Raw genomic sequence first — 19005 nt, forward strand, 5'->3', positions numbered from 1 at the left:
GCCTCTCTTCCCCAGCATCAGCCTCTCTCCCCCAGTCTCAGCCTCTGCCTGTCCACAGCCTCAGCCTCCCCCGAGTCTCAGCCTCAGTCTCCCTCCAGCCTCCCCCCAGTCTCAGCCTCCCTCCAGTCTCAGCCTCCCTCCAGTCTCAGCTTCTGCCTCCCCCCAGTCTCAGCCTCCCTCCAGTCTCAGCCTCCCTCCAGTCTCAGCCTCCCTCCAGTCTCAGCTTCTGCCTCCCCCCAGTCTCAGCCTCCCTCCAGTCTCAGCCTCTGCCTCCCTCCAGCCTCCCCCCAGTATCAGCCTATGTCTCCCCCCAGTCTCAGCCTCTGCCTCCCCCCAGCCTCAGCCTCCCTCCAGCCTCAGCCTCTCTCCAGCCTCCCCCCAGTCTCAGCCTTTGCCTCCCTCCAGCCTCCCCCCAGTCTCAGCCTCTCTCCAGCCTCCCCCCAGTCTCAGCCTCTGCCTCCCTCCAGCCTCCCCCCAGTCTCAGCCTCTGCCTCCCTCCAGCCTCCCCCCAGTCTCAGCCTCTGCCTCCCTCCAGCCTCAGCCTCCCCCCAGTCTCAGCCTCTGCCTCCCTCCAGCCTCCCCCCAGTCTCAGCCTCTGCCTCCCTCCAGCCTCCCCCCAGCCTCCCCCCAGTCTCAGCCTCTGCCTCCCTCCAGCCTCCCCCCAGTCTCAGCCTCTGCCTCCCTCCAGCCTCCCCCCAGCCTCCCCCCAGTCTCAGCCTCTGCCTCCCTCCAGCCTCCCCCCAGCCTCCCCCCAGTCTCAGCCTCTCCCCCCACCCCGCATGTGCAGATCTCTGGTCTGCATTAGAGACACCCCCATGCTCCTTATGATTCTTCAGCTCTGCGAGCAATTACCTGCTCCAGTGCCCGCCGCCATCTTCCTGGCTCATGTCAGTATCCTCTTCTGACACCGGCTTCCATCGCGGCGTCCTGCTGTGAGCTCTGTATGTGACGTCCACACATCAGTGGAGAGAGCACAGAGGAAGGAGCTGATTGGCGCGCGGCTGTGACCCCTGAAGTGCAGGCGCCGGCAGTTCCGGGGTCAATCAGCTCAATGTACTCGGCGGCCGCAGTTTGTTTGCATTCGCGTATTAATTGACGCGGACAGAAAAATGGAGGTGCACCTCACCCCCCTCCGAAAACACAGCAGATTTAATCGACTGTCTAATGGAGGGGGAGAGGATCTGTAAAAAAAAAAAAAAAAAATGTATTTTTTTTGCTGCCAGAAGGTGCCGCCCCCCGCAACCTGCCGCCCCAGGCACTGGACCACGGGTGCCTAATGGTAAATACGGCCCTGGCTGTGGGACTAGAGGTTCTACGCCAACCAACACAGAACCCGCAGCATCAACAGCAACGAGGGGGCTCATAAGGAGGATCGAGCCTGGAGCCATCTTATCCTTGATCCACGCTGTCAGCAAATGGGTCAGAAAGGGGAGAAAGGCAGTAGCGACTTCCCTGGACGCATCCCACGGTATACTTCAAGTCAGGGGTGGTCCAAAACAAAGGTGCAGGAAGGCGAGTCAGCAGTCACCCATATAACAGCCTGAGGGATACCCGGTTCCACCTGGTTCATCATAGCATCGCTCGGGTTGTCTCACTCTACCAACAGAAAGTGAGTATAAACTCTGAAAGACATTTTTGGACTGTGTGTGAGTTCTTCTGCGACCTGTGGTACTACGCACTTATACTTGAGCCTCTGGGGCCAGCCTCACTCTCGGGAGGCCACACCATCTAGCTGCAATTACCATCAGCCCCAGACACTCGCTAAACTGCAGTGGCGGTAAACCCCTGACCGCAAAACCGAGAGTGGCGTCACGATTCCTATTGAAGTTAACCTGACCTACCTGTTGCCAGAAGAATCCCAGCACGTGAAGACCCTGAGGCGACCTGCAGGTGAGGGGCTTCACATTCGCGCCCACGGGACTATGTACCTGCGGATATATCCACAGGTATGTCCGCAGGTTTCCCGCAGCAGCTCCCCGGATCCGCAGCTATACATACCTGTGGGATTCCAGTGAAATATCTGCGGAAAACCTGCGGACTCTCATGCGATTTACCTGCGGAAGTCCCGGCCTCTATCTCCATAGTGGAGGGCCGGGATTTCCGCAGGTAATTCCGCAGGAATAATTGACATGTAGTTACGTGCGGCTGCGGGAGATCCACAACATGTTCCACAGCCGCACATACCGCAGCGTGGACACAGCATTCCCCATGTCTCATAGGATAACATGGGGAGTGTCTGCACTTGCTAAAACCTGCGGATTTATCTAGAAAATCCAGATAAATCCGCAGGTTTTCCATGGCAAAATCTGCAGATGCAAGCTCCCGTAGGCACATAGCCTAATAATCTATGCGACTGCACACATGACCATGTGATTTTGCACATAGGTATCCCGAGAAAAAAAAATCACGGAGATATTTTCGATTTTGATCCAAGTAATCAATATATTTTAAAATATATATATATATATATATATATATATATATATATATATATTAGAGATGAGCGAGTACCGATATATTCGTAATCGCTATATTCATAATGAGTACTTTGTAATACTCGCGTATTCGTTCTGAATAGCGAATACAATGCAAGTCAATGGGAAATGCGAGTAATTAATGCTAGACCCAAGAATGAGGTCTGGGGGATGGGAAAGTGATGAAACTGAATGGGGAGAGCCTGGAGAATACGCCTGCATCTCTCTCGCCGGTGATCGATACGCATGAAGCGCGGCCAGCCAATCAAAGGAAATGCAACAACAAAGATGGCTGCGGCATTACTGTGATTGGTTAAGAAGCCCTGCATGTTTAGTGGCTGCAAATCAGGTGCCAAACTGGCTGGATGGGACATAGGAATATCGCGAGGCGAGTACACAAAAACTCGCAATGTAACGAGTAATCCGAATACTGTACTATCCATGTGAGTAGCGAATAGTAACGATTACACTCGCTCATTACTAGTATGTATATATCTATATCTATATATATATTATTGTATGCAGGGCTCGTGTATCATAATGTCAGGTGGGCCCCAGGAACGCAGCTTTAGACATAGCTAGAACCACAGCTGCACCAGAGGTGAGAATAGGCTTATTTATTTTTATGGGGGCGAACAAGGGGAAAGAGAAGGGGTTGTCCAAGTAGTGGATATCCTTTTTTAATATTTACTGTATCACTTAATATTAAGCAGAATTAAATATTCTGACACCCTCCCTACATATATGAGCCCACACATAGCCCCTATATTCACTATGAGCCCCCACACAGCCCCTCTATTACAGTATGAACCCCCAAATAGTCTCCTTATACACAATATGAGTCTGCACATAGCCCCTACATACATTATGAGGCCCCACACAGTGCCCTATATACAGTATTAGCCCCCACATAGCCTACCTATCTTCAGTACTAGCCCCCATATAGTGCCCTATATACAGTATGAACTACCCCCTTAGCCTCCCTATATACAGTATAAGTCTCCATATAGCCTACCTATATACAGTATGAGCCCCTAAATAGTCTCCTTATACACAGTATGAGTCTACACATAGCCCCTACATACTGTACATTATGAGGCCCCACACAGCGCCCTATATACAGTATGAGCCCACACATTGCCCCCTGTATTCACTACGAGCCCCCACATATACTGTATCTAGGGGACTATGTGGGCGCTCATGTGTGTATAGGGGACTATGTGGGCGCTCATGTGTGTATAGGGGACTATGTGGGCGCTCATGTGTGTATAGGGGACTATGTGGGCGCTCATGTGTGTATAGGGGACTATGTGGGCGCTCATGTGTGTATATAGGAGGGCTATGTGGGGGGCTGGAGCTCATATTGTATATAAGGAGGCTATGTGGGGGCTCGAGTGCTATATGGAGGCTCATACAGCATACAGGGGGCTATGTGGAGTCTAATACTGTATATAGGGTGCTGTGTGGGGGCTCATAATGTATGTAGGGGTTATGTGTAGACTCAGTGTATAAGGAGACTATTTGGGGGCTCATACTGTATCTAGGGGGCTGAGCCCCCAAATAGTCTCCTTATACACTGAGTCTACACATAACCCCTACATACATTATGAGCCCCCACACAGCACCCTATATACAGTATTAGACTCCACATAGCCCCCTGTATGCTGTATGAGCCTCCATATAGCACTCGAGCCCCCACATAGCCTCCTTATATACAATATGAGCTCCAGCCCCCCACATAGCCCTCCTATATACACACATGAGCGCCCACATAGTCCCCTATACACACATGAGCGCCCACATAGTCCCCTATACACACATGAGCGCCCACATAGTCCCCTATACACACATGAGCGCCCACATAGTCCCCTATACACACACGAGCGCCCACATAGCCTCACTCCTGTTTCCCCAGCGCTCTGCTCTCAGGTGCACTGACTCTGCACAGCAGACACAGTAAGGTGACGTCAGAGTACACAGATGTTCTGCCTTTTGGATCATTCAGTTGTATTGATCCTTGGGCTCTGTTCCCATGATCAGCTTTTGGGGAGTTTTTTTTATGTTGGTTTTCTCTGCACCGGTCATGTAAATTAGGCTACATGTGTTTTGTACTCGTATTTTTGTCTCTTTTTGGTATGTCATGTTTTAAAAACTGGGGGATAAAAGCGCAGTGTGAATGAGAGCAAACAGAGGTACAGATTAAAATGGGTTAACACAGTAAAAAAAAAAAAAAAAAAAAGACGTTGCTAAAACGCTTAAATACTTAATCATAGTTTGCATTTTTCATGCAGAAAAAAAAACAATTACAGCTAAGCGTGGATGTCAGGGCTTGTTCACACGGACGGTTTTCAATACGAGTGCGGTCCGTGTTCTCAATGGGACGATCAGGAAAGAGTTAATACCTTGGCTGAAGCCTCTGACCAGCGCTCCTTCCGCCCTCCGGCTGTTTGAATCTCCCGCTCATGTCCCCGCCCACCTGGTGGCCTCTCCCGCTCCGGCACGTACCCCAGCCTCACTTCTTCCCTGTGATAGGCTGCTACATAAACCCCGCCTTCCAGTGTAAGTCTTGACTTACTACTGGCTGTAACAGCAGTCAGTCAAAACACAGCGCGCACGCCCCTGTCTATTGGGTGACACGCCTTTTTCCAGTGACGCTTTCCACGCCCGTTCACTTTAGAGTACTCACCGATTGGTTACAGCGCATGCTTTCTGGCAACGCCCCCAAAACGCGTTTATTGGTTTTCGAGGCTGTCTGTCTGCACATTGGCGCTTTGCTATTCGTCCGGTGGAGTAGAGTGGGCGGGGCTCAGGGATTCCTGTGGGAATTGTAGTTGCAGAAGGAGATCCCTGGCTGCTCTTTTCATGGACGGGATGTGAGTGAGGATGAGGAGATCGCATCCTGGGTCCACAAGAGATCAGCAGCAGTAGCGGCGGAGAGGTAATCAGGAGGGATCGACTGGGCAGCCTGACTCACTGCAGACAAAGGGAGTGCAGGGATTTATTGGGGTGTGTCAGGCTCCCTTGTGTGCAGCTCATCACATCATGTGTGGGAATGCAGCAGGGGGTGGGGGGCTCACAGGGGAGAACAGTGGAGCAGAGCCAGACGTGCTGATCCTGTGCATAGGCTTCCAGTGGTAGTGGTCACTGATGGAGGAGAACAATAGACATGAGCTGGACATGCTAGTGCTGGACCCCTCTTAGGCGAGACCCTTTATGTGAGACTTCCCCCTTAAGTGAGTAGTCTTTCTGAGACCCCCCTTAAGCGAGCACTCTTTTGCAAGACCCTTTATGTGAGGACCCCCTTAGGCAAACACTCTTTTGAGAGAGCCTCCCTTAAGCAAGCGCTCTTTGATGAGACCCCTCTGTTGCGAGACACTTTATGTAAGACTCCTCTTTTATGAGACCCTTTATCTGAGACCCCACTTAGGCGAGCACTCTTTTCAAGACCCCTTTTAAGTGAGTGTTCTTTGATGAGACCCCTTTTTGAGACCCCACCCCCACTTAGGCAAGACCCTTTATGTGAGAGCACTCTTTGGTGAGATTCCCCCTTAGGCAAGACCCTTTATGTGAGAGCGCTCTTTGGTGAGATTCCCCCTTAGGCGAGACCCTTTATGTGAGAGCGCTCTTTGGTGAGATTGCCCCTTAGGCGAGACCCTTTATGTGAGAGCGCTCTTTGGTGAGATTCCCCCTTAGGCGAGACCCTTTATGTGAGAGCGCTCTTTGGTGAGATTGCCCCTTAGGTGAGACCCTTTATGTGAGAGCGCTCTTTGGTGAGATTGCCCCTTAGGCGAGACCCTTTATGTGAGAGCGCTCTTTGGTGAGATTCCCCCTTAGGTGAGACCCTTTATGTGAGATTCCCCCTTAGGCGAGACCCTCTATGTGAGAGCGCTCTTTGGTGAGATTCCCCCTTAGGTGAGTCCCTTTATGCAAAAGCACTCTGTGGCTAGACCCCTAATTTTTGAAAGACCCCCCCCCCCCTCCTTAGGCTAGCACTTTGTGGCGAGATCCCACACCATTAGGTGAGACGTCCCTTAGATAAGCTCTCCCCTTAAGTGAGCGCTCTTTGGAGAGTCCATCCCCCTTAGGTGAGACCCCTTATATAAGACCAAAACTCTTGGGGTCCCTGTTGCTCCCTGATTGGTGGAGAGCACAATGGGGAGATAAGGTATGCACACCAGTGACTATGGAAGGGGAATACATGGAATAGCAGAAACTGCTGTGTGAATACTGACATGAAAAATCCAATAGCTATGTGTAAGAATGAAATGTGAAAAATGGAACCTGCATTACTGCCATGAATATATGAATAAAGAGAAATTTAGCTACTGAATTGATCAATGCAATAGAGCCCCAACACTACGCCAAAGTATTTCTCTACGTTGGGGTCCCTAGCTTGTGTGTGTCCTCTCATGCAGTTAAAAAACTTACCGTGTATGGGAAGCTGAGACCCAGGCTATATATACGTATGATATGAATTGGCAATAGGTGTATATGGGGAGGGTTCACAAACGAAAAACTACTAACAATAAGGAATAACGTTTTTAAGGTTTTTTGCACCCAGTTCAGACTTAGAATGGTGTTCCAAACGTTATTCCTTATTATTGGTTTAGAGCACAGGCAGAGAGGATTGTGAAGATTACAGCCCACCCTTACAGCAATCTTGGTAGCAGCAGTTGTCCACTTGCCTTCATCAGACCATCTCCCAGATGCTTACATTAGGTGGCTCTCTAAAATATTAACCTCTTGTAGGCATCTTGCCTCATCCCTGTGACCGCCATCAATCATTAAGTTAATTGATCAGACGCCTTTCCAAATTTGGATCAATTGTAGGTCGTTGAATATTAGTGACATGCATGAAGTGATCTGATTGGTCATCACTGAATATTAGTGACATATGAGGCGATCTGATTGGTCGTCACTGACATCCATTGAACAGTGAAGGGAGCGCAGAATCATGTTATTGCCGATAATGATTTTCTCCCTGCACCCGGTCTACATTGAGCAGCCGAGTATTTACACTTATCTAATTGGGTGTGCGCTAACAAATTCTCTGCTTTGTTCCAAATCCCAAAATCCAATTTCCTGTGCCATTATCTGGTCCCTGTGAAGGATGGAGGCTTTTCCTTCCTGGCTGACCCTCTCCTCCCCTTTCCTCTTACTTTCTGCCAGCTCTTGTTTCTCTTCAGAGTTGTGATTTGCTTGTGATGCTTTCCTTGGCTGGCAGTGCCCCCCAGGCCGTAGCGTTGCCCCCCCCAGGCCGTAGCGTTGCCCCCCCCAGGCCGTAGCGTTGCCCCCCCAGGCCGTAGCGTTGCCCCCCCCCCCCAGGCCATAGCGTTGCCCCCCCCCCCCAGGCCATAGCGTTGCCCCCCCCCCCAGGCCATAGCGTTGCCCCCCCCCCAGGCCGTAGCGTTGCCCCCCCCCAGGCCGTAGCGTTGCCCCCCCCAGGCCGTAGCGTTGCCCCCCCCAGGCTGTAGCGTTGCCCCCCCAAGCCGTAGCGTTGCCCCCCCCAGGCGTAGCGTTTCCCCCCCCCCAGGCGTAGCGTTGCCCCCCCCCAGGCGTAGCGTTGCCCCCCCCAGGCCGTAGCGTTGCCCCCCCCTGGCCGTAGCGTTGCCCCCCCCTGGCCGTAGCGTTGCCCCCCCCCTGGCCGTAGCGTTGCCCCCCCCCTGGCCGTAGCGTTGCCCCCCCCCTGGCCGTAGCGTTGCCCCCCCCTGGCCGTAGCGTTGCCCCCCCCCTGGCCGTAGCGTTGCCCCCCCCTGGCCGTAGCGTTGCCCCCCCCCTGGCCGTAGCGTTGCCCCCCCCCTGGCCGTAGCGTTGCCCCCCCCCTGGCCGTAGCGTTGCCCCCCCCCTGGCCGTAGCGTTGCCCCCCCCCTGGCCGTAGCGTTGCCCCCCCCCTGGCCGTAGCGTTGCCCCCCCCCCTGGCCGTAGCGTTGCCCCCCCCTGGCCGTAGCGTTGCCCCCCCCCTGGCCGTAGCGTTGCCCCCCCCCCTGGCCGTAGCGTTGCCCCCCCCCTGGCCGTAGCGTTGCCCCCCCCCTGGCCGTAGCGTTGCCCCCCCCCTGGCCGTAGCGTTGCCCCCCCCCCAGGCCGTAGCGTTGCCCCCCCCCCAGGCCGTAGCGTTGCCCCCCCCCCAGGCCGTAGCGTTGCCCCCCCCCCAGGCCGTAGCGTTGCCCCCCCCCAGGCCGTAGCGTTGCCCCCCCCCCAGGCCGTAGCGTTGCCCCCCCCCCAGGCCGTAGCGTTGCCCCCCCCCAGGCCGTAGCGCCCCCCCCAGGCCGTAGCGTTGCGAGCTGTTTTTGCAGATCTCCCTTCCTGTAGAGGTGCCAGATCTGACAAAAATAGGATTCAGGTTTTTTCTGTATTGTTCTCCCTGAGACCGAGGCGTGCACCGTGTCCTCATGCTGACATCTTGGTATGGGGGGTGCGGTGCCACCGTGCACATGGATAGGACTGGAGACAATGCAGATAGGGGGGGTCTGATGGTTATTCCATGGCTTGGTGGAAACTCAGACTACCAATTTGTATCCAATCAGTTTGGAGATGTAGACAATACGTTCCATACACCTTACATAGGCGCTTCCTTCTAAGTGGAGGTTGAAGCTTTTAGAACTTTGTTACAAAATTCACTTTTCCTCTCTTCCAGCCCAGAAAGCCCGCGGCCCACCCTCCTGCCTCCCTGTCTGTGTGAGATCATTGGCGGAGGTGAAGAGGACCATGCAGCTGATTTGGGGAAGGACTTAACACTCTGTACTGTTAATGTCTGCAATCAGGCGAGGACTGCGGGAGCCAGGGCTGCTGCTTGGGATTTGGTGCAGGGAATAAGGCCAACACTACTGCATCAAACACGAGCTGCATGTTGTGTGAGGGACCCAGAGCCCCCCTTGTCCCCTCCAGATCCAGCCGGCGGCCCCATCACCTCCCCATGGACTGACAGAGCAGCCGATTCTACCCAAACCTCATTGATTGGAATCTACAAGACCTGTTCTCCCAAGCCCGGATTGTAGCAGCAGCGGCTGCGGACTCCGACAACATGACATCGCCAGCAAAATTCAAGAAGGACAAGGAGATCATCGCCGAGTACGACACCCAAGTCAAAGGTATTGCATTCTTCTCATTGGGAAAGCCCTGTAGGATGGGGAATTTCTGGCTATATTTTGGGAGGGTCGGGCTGTGGTATGTTAGTCAGCAGGGCCTGAATGTTTCACGTAATTTTTAGGAGCTGTTAACCCCTTCCCTCGTACGAGGCTTAACATAAGATGATGTGTTTTGCAATCCATCTTGTGACTGTTAGCAGCATTCTGCATAACGCCGGGTGGTCAGCCTTTTGTGCTGGAAACTTAACCCCTTTTCATCTGTCATCCAGGATTATGGGTTGGATGGTGCCAAGAATATTGCGTTGATCATGTTTCTCGGTTTCAACTATTGTTCTGAACCCAAAGAATTGCTGCAGACCGAACTCTGCTACTCTCGAGCCATATTCTGACTTAATTTTACGACCTAATACATAAGGTTACCTTGAGGAACAGTCTTGCGTCATGAACCAGTGGTATAATGGGTGGCATTTTGATCAGAAGCTAATTAAAGATTAACCACCATGAATAAATAGTGCTTAAGCCATGCATTGTATGAGCAGAAAACTACAGAATGTGTCCTTTATCATGGTGGCATGTGTGTAAATAGAGCATTTAGCTGATGACTGCTATACAGGCGGCACAGATACTATAGTGTTGTACAGATCCAATGTCATGGTGTATACCATATAGAATATATATCTTGGATCATGTTGATCACCTTGGTTTTGACCTAACCCCAGGCTTCTGTCCATGTGTGGTCATCTTCCATACAAATTGATGGACCACTATGATGGTCACCAAATGGTCAGATCTTGACCTCCTTATCTTGTGACTTGTACCACTAAGTGTCACCCAAATTCCTCAATCATGGCAAGGGGGAACCAGGCTTCTGTGTGCAGCATCAGATCTCATAATCACTATGCACTCATTACTTGTATTGTGGTCATGACCGGATTTTTATTACACCATTCTGAGAGATGTATCCGAGATAATGATCGAATAGTTTTATCATGTAATTTTTTTTGTATAATGAAAAGTTGTACAATTTTCCAGTATAAAGCCTGCTTTACATCTCGTATGCGATCGTAACCGCCCCCATCGTATGTGTGGCACGTTCAATTTTGTTGAACGTGCCGCACAAACGAATAACCCCCATCACACGTACTTACCCGTCCATACAACCTCGATGTGGGCGGCGAACGTCCACTTCCTGGAGTGGGAGGGACGTTCGGCGTCACATCGACGTCACGCGGCAGCCGGCCAATAGAAGCGGAGGGGCGGAGATAAGCGGGACGTAAACATCCCGCCACCTCCTTCCTTCCGCCTTGTGGGCCGGGAGCCGCAGAACGCAGGTAAGATCTGTTCATTGTTCCCTGGGAGTCACACACTGTGATGTGCGCTACCCGGGTACGATGAACAACCTGATGTTCAATTCATGAGGAATGAACGACGTGCGTGCGATTGAACGTTTTACCGTTCATTCGCAATCGCACGTAGCTGTTACACACTACAATGTACCTTACGATGCCGGATGTGCGTCACTTACGACGTGACCCCGCCGACACATCGTAAGATATATTGTAGCGTGTAAAGCGGGCTTTAGATCTATGCACTTTCATGTAGTTTCCAACATCTCTGCCTGCCATGTTCACTATGAAGGTTAGAAAGCTGTAACCAGTTGTATACTTGGGTGTCCATTGCTTTACCAAGACAGGATAACTTGTCTCCATGAGATCATCATTACCCAGTCGGAAGGTCTTCTCCTCCGGATAAATAAAAATGGTTTCCATTTGATGACGGCAAGCGTAGATTTCACAAATGATGAAGAATTAGGACAAACCATATACTGGAGAATTGTAGATGGACACTTTTTTGTATTGTTATGCACGAGATGCCTATATAGTTCATTGACAACGTTCAGACCTCCGCAAAATTCCAAATGTTTCATTCTTTCTTAATCTGTAAGAAACTCTATTCACCTGATACGCCACTAACTATCTCTGCAGAGTATGTTCATGACTTTACATTAAAGGGCCCGTTACACGCTACGATATATCTAACGATGTGTCATCGGGGTCACGTCGGTAGTGACGCACTTCCGGCATCGTTTGACATATCGTAGCGTTTGACAGCTACGAGCGACTGTGAACGAGCAAAAATACTCACCTTATCGTTGATCTTTGACACGTCGCTCATTTTCAAAAAATCGATCGTCCTTCTCTGCGCCGGTTGTTCATCGTTCCCGAGGCAGCGCATATCGCTCCGTGTGACACCCCGGGAACAACGAACACAGCTTACATGCGGCCGCTGGCAATGCGGAAGGAAGGAGGTGGGCGGGATGTTACGTCCCGCTCATCTACGCCCCTTCGCTTCTATTGGGCGGCCGCTGTGTAACGTCGCTGTGACGTTGAACGTCCCTCCCCCTTCAGGTAGAGGATGTTCCAACCCACAGCGAGGTCGTTCGGGAGGTAAGCACGTGTGACGGAGGTTACCGATTTTGTGCGACACGGGCAACAAATTGCCCATAACGCACAAACGATGGGGGCGGGTGCGATCTCACATGCGATCGCACGACATATCGGCGCGTGTAACGCCGCCTTAAGCAGTGTTCAAGTTCTAGATTCGCTGTGTGGGGTTCACACAGTGTGAAAGCTCGGTGTTTTCAAAGCTCAGCATACTCCTTCTTGTGCAGATTCTCACTGCAGATTTCGCTCTATTCAATGTATCGTCATTGTGTCGGATGTAGTCCGCAGCCAAATCTGCAAGTAATACATGTACATTTGTCTCCAAATCTATGGTGGAAGTTTTTTACAACGTGAAGAATTTTTGATTTTAAAAAAAATCTGTCAAGTTGTGCTCATAATTGCAAAATACCAAAACCTTTGTAATATACTCACTTTACCAATCTATATTTTGGTTCCCCATCATTCTTTTAGTCATGGCTTCCATTGTAGCGGTGCTTCAGAGGATCACAGTGGCCAATAGCTGGCTGCAGCCATGACCTACCATCAATAGTGACTAGTGATGAGCAAGCACTACAATGCTTGGGTGGTATGTACTCGTAATGAGCAGTTGGATGCTCGTATGGGTGTAAGTTCCCGAGTATAATGGCAGTCAATGGGGAACTTGAGCATTTTTCTGGAAGATTTCCTGGATGCTCAAGTTCCCCATTGATTTCCATTATCCTCAGGTAATCATGTTGTGCCCACCCAAGTATCCAGCAGCTCATTACAAGTACCACACACCCAGGGCCGTATTTGCCACTAGGCACCCGTGGTCCCGTGCCTAGGGCGGCACTTTGCGGGGGGCGGCACTTTCTGGCAGCAAAAAAAAAATTTTAATTTTTTTTATTTATTTATTTTTTTTTTACATCCCCGCCCCCCGTCCCTCCCTCCGTTACACTCTGCTGTGTTCGGGGGGGGGGTTGAGAGGGAGGAGAGGCGCACTTCTGTCTATTTAAATACATGGCGGGTGCCAGGCATAGTGAGCTGATTAACCCCGGAAGTTCCATCGCCTGCACTTCCGGGGTCAGAGGCGCGCGGGCGCGACAATCAGCTCACTGCCCCGTTCTGCAGCGTCCAATGCTGCAGACGACACACGCCGTGGAGGAGGACGCGTCTGAAGCTGGAGCCAGCCAGAGCAGGGCGGCGGGCACCGGAGCAGGTAAGGCAGAGCCTAGAATGTATGGGCACCTTACAGGTTAGTTGATGATCGTTGCAATGCCTCTTTTTGTCCACTATAATCATGCAAGGGGAGGCTGGGAAGAGAGAGAGGCTGGGGGAGGCTGGGAAGAGAGAGGCTGAGGCTGGGGGGAGGCTGGGAAGAGAGAGGCTGAGGCTGGGGGGAGGCTGGGAAGAGAGAGGTTGAGGCTGGGGGGAGGCTGGGAAGAGAGGCTGAGGCTGGGGGGAGGCTGGGAAGAGAGAGGCTGAGGCTGGGGGGAGGCTGGGAAGAGAGAGGCTGAGGCTGGGGGGAGGCTGGGAAGAGAGAGGCTGAGGCTGGGGGGAGGCTGGGAAGAGAGAGGCTGAGGCTGGGGGGAGGCTGGGAAGAGAGAGGCTGGGGGGAGGCTGGGAAGAGAGAGAGGCTGAGGCTGGGGGGAGGCTGGGAATAGAGAGGCTGAGGCTGGGGGGAGGCTGGGAAGAGAGGCTGAGGCTGGGGGGAGGCTGGGAAGAGAGAGAGGCTGGGGGGAGGCTGGGAAGAGAGGCTGAGGCTGGGGGGAGGCTGGGAAGAGAGAGAGGCTGAGGCTGGGGGGAGGCTGGGAAGAGAGAGAGGCTGAGGCTGGGGGGAGGCTGAGAAGAGAGGCTGAGGCTGGGAAGAGTGAGGCTGGGGGGAGGCTGGGAAGAGGGAGGCTGAGGCTGGGGGGAGGCTGGGAAGAGGGAGGCTGAGGCTGGGGGGAGGCTGGGAAGAGGGAGGCTGAGGCTGGGGGGAGGCTGGGAAGAGGGAGGCTGAGGCTGGGGGGAGGCTGGGAAGAGGGAGGCTGAGGCTGGGGGGAGGCTGGGAAGAGGGAGGCTGGGAAGAGAAAGAGGCTGAGGCTGGGGGGAGGCTGGGAAGAGAAAGAGGCTGAGGCTGGGGGGAGGCTGGGAAGAGGGAGGCTGAGGCTGGGGGGAGGCTGGGAAGAGAAAGAGGCTGAGGCTGGGGGGAGGCTGGGAAGAGAAAGAGGCTGAGGCTGGGGGGAGGCTGGGAAGAGAAAGAGGCTGAGGCTGGGGGGAGGCTGGGAAGAGAAAGAGGCTGAGGCTGGGGGGAGGCTGGGAAGAGAGAGGCTTAGGCTGGGGGGAGGCTGGGGGAGAGGGAGGCTGGGGGGAAAGACGCTGAGGCTGGGGGGGGGGAGAGAGGCTGAGGCTGGGGGGAGAGAGGCTGAAGCTGGGGGGGAGGCTGGGGGGGGGGAGGCTGAGGTTGGGGGGGAGGCTGGGGGGAGAGAGGCTGATGCTGGGGGAGGCTGGGGGGAGGGGGAGGCTGGGGGGAGAGAGAGGGGGAGGCTGGGGGAGAGAGAGAGGCTGAGAGGCTGAGGCTGGGAGGAGAGAGGCAGATGCTGGGGGAGGCTGGGAGGAGAGAGGCTGATTCTGGGGGAGGCTGGGAGAGGGAGGCTGATGCTGAGGCTGGGAGGGGGAGACTTGGAGGAGGGAAGCTGATGCTGAGGGAGACTTGGCTGAGGGAGGAGGGAGGCTGATGCTGGGGGAGGCTGGGAGGAGGGAGGCTGATGCTGAGGGAGGCTGATGCTGAGGGAGGCTGGGAGGAGAGAGGCTGATGCTGGGGGAGGCTGGGAGGGGGAGGCTTGGAGGAGGGAGGCTGATGCTCAGGGAGGCTGGGAGGCTGATGCTGGGGGAGGCTTGGAGGAGGGGGGCTGGGAGGAGGGAGGCTGAGGCTGGGAGGAGGGAGGCTGATGCTGGGGGAGGCTGGGAGGAGGGAGGCTGATGCTGGGGGAGGCTGGGAGGAGGGAGGCTGATGCTGGGGGAAGCTGGGAGCGGGGAGGCTGGGAGGAGAGAGGCTGATGCTGGAGGAGGCTCATGCTGGGGAGGCTGGGAGGAGAGAAGCTGATGCTGGAGGAGGCTCATGCTGGGGGAGGCTGGGAGGAGAGAAGCTGATGCTGGAGGAGGCTCATGCTGGGGGAGGCTGGGAGGAGAGAGGCTGATGCTGGAGGAGGCTCATGCTGGGGGAGGCTGGGAGGAGAGAGGCTGATGCTGGAGGAGGCTCATTCTGGGGGAGGCTGGGAGGAGAGAGGCTGATGCTGGAGGAGGCTCATTCTGGGGGAGGCTGGGAGGAGAGAGGCTGATGCTGGAGGAGGCTCATTCTGGGGGAGGCTGGGATGAGAGAGGCTGATGCTGGGGTAAGCTGGGAGCAGGGAGGCTGATGCTGAGGGAGGCTGGGGGAGAGAGGCTGATCTGGGGGAGGCTGGGGGGAGAGAGGCTGATGCTGGGGGAGAGGCTGCTGCTGGAGGCGGGGGGGAGAGAGGCTGCTGCTGGGGGAATGGGAGAGAGGGGCCAATGCTAGAGACAGAGGACAAGGGTTGAGGGATAGAGCAATGACAATATCGATGGGGGGAGTGTAAGGACTCAGAATAAGAGGGGGGCAGCATTGGGAGCTCATTATGGAGAAGGGGCAGCATGTGTGGGCTCAATATGGAGTGGAACAGTGTAGGGGAGTCAATATCAAGAGTGGGGTAGTGTGTGTGTGTGTGTGTGTGTGTGTGTCTCAGCATAAGCGCTAGTGTGGTGGTCTTAGTATGATGAGTGGGGCAGCATGGAGGTGTCATTATGGAAAAGAGGAAGGCAGCATTAGGAGCTCATGGAGAGGGGCAGCATGCACGGGGCACTGTCAGGAGGGGGCAGCATGCACGGGGCACTGTCAGGAGGGGGCAGCATGCATGGGACACTGTCAGGAGGGGGCAGCATGCATGGGACACTGTGAGGAGGGGGCAGCATGCATGGGACACTGTGAGGAGGGGGCAGCATGCATGGGACACTGTGAGGAGGGGGAAGCATGCATGGGACACTGTGAGGAGGGGGCAGCATGCATGGGACATTGTGAGGAGGGGGCAGCATGCATGGGACACTGTGAGGAGGGGGCAGCATGCATGGGACACTGTGAGGAGGGGGCAGCATGCATGGGACACTGTGAGGAGGGGGAAGCATGCATGGGACACTGTCAGGAGGGGGCAGCATGCATGGGACACTGTCAGGAGGGGGCAGCAAGCATGGGACACTGTGAGGAGGGGGGCAGCATGCATGGGACACTGTGAGGAGGGGGCAGCATGCATGGGACACTGTGAGGAGGGGGCAGCATGCATGGGACACTGTGAGGAGTGGGCAGCATGCATGGGACACTGTGAGAAGGGGGGCAGCATGCATGGGACACTGAGGAGGGGGCAGCATGCATGGGACATTGTGAGGAGGGGGCAGCATGCATGGGACATTGTGAGGAGGGGGCAGCATGCATGGGACATTGTGAGGAGGGGGCAGCATGCATGGGACATTGTGAGGAGGGGGGCAGCATGCATGGGACATTGTGAGGAGGGGGCAGCATGCATGGGACATTGTGAGGAGGGGGCAGCATGCATGGGACATTGTGAGGAGGGGGCAGCATGCATGGGACATTGTGAGGAGGGGGCAGCATGCATGGGACATTGTGAGGAGGGGGGCAGCATGCATGGGACATTGTGAGGAGGGGGCAGCATGCATGGGACATTGTGAGGAGAGGGCAGCATGCATGGGACATTGTGAGGAGGAGGCAGCATGCATGGGACATTGTGAGGAGGGGGCAGCATGCATGGGACATTGTGAGGAGGGAGCAGCATGCATGGGACATTGTGAGGAGGGGGCAGCATGCATGGGACATTGTGAGGAGGGGGCAGCATGCATGGGACATTGTGAGGAGGAGGCAGCATGCATGGGACATTGTGAGGAGGGGGGCAGCATGCATGGGACATTGTGAGGAGGGGGGCAGCATGATGTGAGGACAATGTGCAGATCATATTTCATAATTGAGGAAGGTGTGGTGGATATAATTTATAAGGGAGGGCAGTGTGGTGTTTATTAGGGGCAGTGTCACAGTCACAGTGACATATAAGTGGGGACGGTGTGGTGGGAATATTTTATACTCATGCTATGTTTTGATGTGTCTGTGGTGATCCCCATTGGGGGGGGGTTAGTGCCCTTCATTTCTCATTGATACTTTTTAAAGTGTTTTACAGAGTAGATCTGTCTTAAACAAATGTCGTGTGCGAAAACTCAGTTTTACGTTGTCAATAAGGGGTGCGACCACTTAAAGTGCCTAGGACCGCATGAAGGCAAAATACAGCCCTGCACACACCTGAGCATGGTAGTGCTCGCTCATCACTAGTCGTTACGAGTACCAAGCATAGTAGTGCTTGTTCATGACTAGTCTTTACGAGTACCGAGCATTGTAGTGCTCGCTCAGCACTAGTTTTTACGAGTACCAAGTACCGTATTTTTCGGACCATAAGACGCACTCTTTTCCCCCCAAATGTTGGGGGAAAGTTGGGGGTGCGTCTTATGGTCTGACTATAGGGCTGCGGCCGGGAATGAGGGTGCTGCGGGTCATCGGGGGCACGAGCAGGCAGCAGCAGCGCCTGCTCGTGACCACGTGGGCCCGCTCATTACATATGCACGCCCATCCTCCCGCCCATCTCTCAGCGCTGAAGCCGGCACTGACAGGTGGGCGGAAGGATGAGCGGGGACGCGCGCATAGCAAAGAGCCGGCATGATCACCCCTGGCAATTACAGCCTGGAGTGATCATGTGCGGCTGTATTCACTGCCCCCCGCGCGTCATTACCAGCGCGGGGTGCAGTGAATCAGTACACTCACCCGTCCCCGTGTGTGGAGCCGCCCCCCTGCTGCACGCGATGACTTCCTGTCTGTGCCGGTCAGCTGATCTGTGCCGGTCAGCTGATCTGTGCCGGGCTGGTCAGCTGATCGGCACAGACCGGAAGACATCTCGATGTTGCAGGGGAACGGCTCCACACACACAGATCAGCGTGCCAGAGAGGAAGATGATCGGTGCTGCAGGGAGTGAGGAAAAGGTGAGTATAAACGTTTATTTTTTTCTCTGTGCTATAGGATACAGGCCATATACCAGGATGGTATATGAGCACGATGGGAGTATATGAGCAGGCAGGATGGGGGGGTATGTGAACAGGCTGGATGGGGGGGCATGTGAACAGGCTGGATGGGGGGGCATGTGAACAGGCTGGATGGGGGGGCATGTGAACAGGCTGGATGGGGGGGCATGTGAACAGGCTGGATGGGGGGGCATGTGAACAGGCTGGATGGGGGGGCATGTGAACAGGCTGGATGGGGGGGCATGTGAACAGGCTGGATGGGGGGGCATGTGAACAGGCTGGATGGGGGGGCATGTGAACAGGCTGGATGGGGGGGCATGTGAACAGGCTGGATGGGGGGGCATGTGAACAGGCTGGATGGGGGGGCATGTGAACAGGCTGGATGGGGGGGGCATGTGAACAGGCTGGATGGGGGGGGCATGTGAACAGGCTGGATGGGGGGGGCATGTGAACAGGCTGGATGGGGGGGCATGTGAACAGGCTGGATGGGGGGGCATGTGAACAGGCTGGATGGGGGGGCATGTGAACAGGCTGGATGGGGGGGCATGTGAACAGGCTGGATGGGGGGGCATGTGAACAGGCTGGATGGGGGGGCATGTGAACAGGCTGGATGGGGGGGCATGTGAACAGGCTGGATGGGGGGCATGTGAACAGGCTGGATGGGGGGGCATGTGAACAGGCTGGATGGGGGGGCATGTGAACAGGCTGGATGGGGGGGGCATGTGAACAGGCTGGATGGGGGGGCATGTGAACAGGCTGGATGGGGGGGGCATGTGAACAGGCTGGATGGGGGGGGCATGTGAACAGGCTGGATGGGGGGGGCATGTGAACAGGCTGGATGGGGGGGGCATGTGAACAGGCTGGATGGGGGGGGCATGTGAACAGGCTAGATGG

At 54.7% G+C, this 19005-nt stretch overlaps 2 protein-coding genes across 3 annotated transcripts in view; one reads left to right on the forward strand and one right to left on the reverse strand.

The window, feature by feature from the left end:
- Positions 1 to 4975, reverse strand: part of FAM72A (family with sequence similarity 72 member A) — a 149203-nt gene extending 144228 nt beyond the window's left edge. For both annotated transcript variants that reach the window (XM_075333689.1, XM_075333690.1), the window contains exon 1: positions 4877 to 4975. In XM_075333689.1, coding sequence (XP_075189804.1) covers positions 4877 to 4938 — 62 coding nt within the window. In that variant the 5' untranslated portion in view covers positions 4939 to 4975. The remainder of the gene's footprint in view (positions 1 to 4876) is intronic.
- Positions 4976 to 5305: 330 nt separating this feature from the next.
- The window catches only part of SRGAP2 (SLIT-ROBO Rho GTPase activating protein 2), a 202989-nt gene continuing 189289 nt past the window's right edge, over positions 5306 to 19005 (forward strand). The window contains exons 1-2 of the mRNA XM_075335705.1: positions 5306 to 5412; positions 9109 to 9562. Coding sequence (XP_075191820.1) covers positions 9496 to 9562 — 67 coding nt within the window. The 5' untranslated portion in view covers positions 5306 to 5412; positions 9109 to 9495. The remainder of the gene's footprint in view (positions 5413 to 9108; positions 9563 to 19005) is intronic.

This window comes from Anomaloglossus baeobatrachus, chromosome 2 (assembly GCF_048569485.1).
Source record: "Anomaloglossus baeobatrachus isolate aAnoBae1 chromosome 2, aAnoBae1.hap1, whole genome shotgun sequence".
Taxonomy (NCBI): domain Eukaryota; kingdom Metazoa; phylum Chordata; class Amphibia; order Anura; family Aromobatidae; genus Anomaloglossus; species Anomaloglossus baeobatrachus.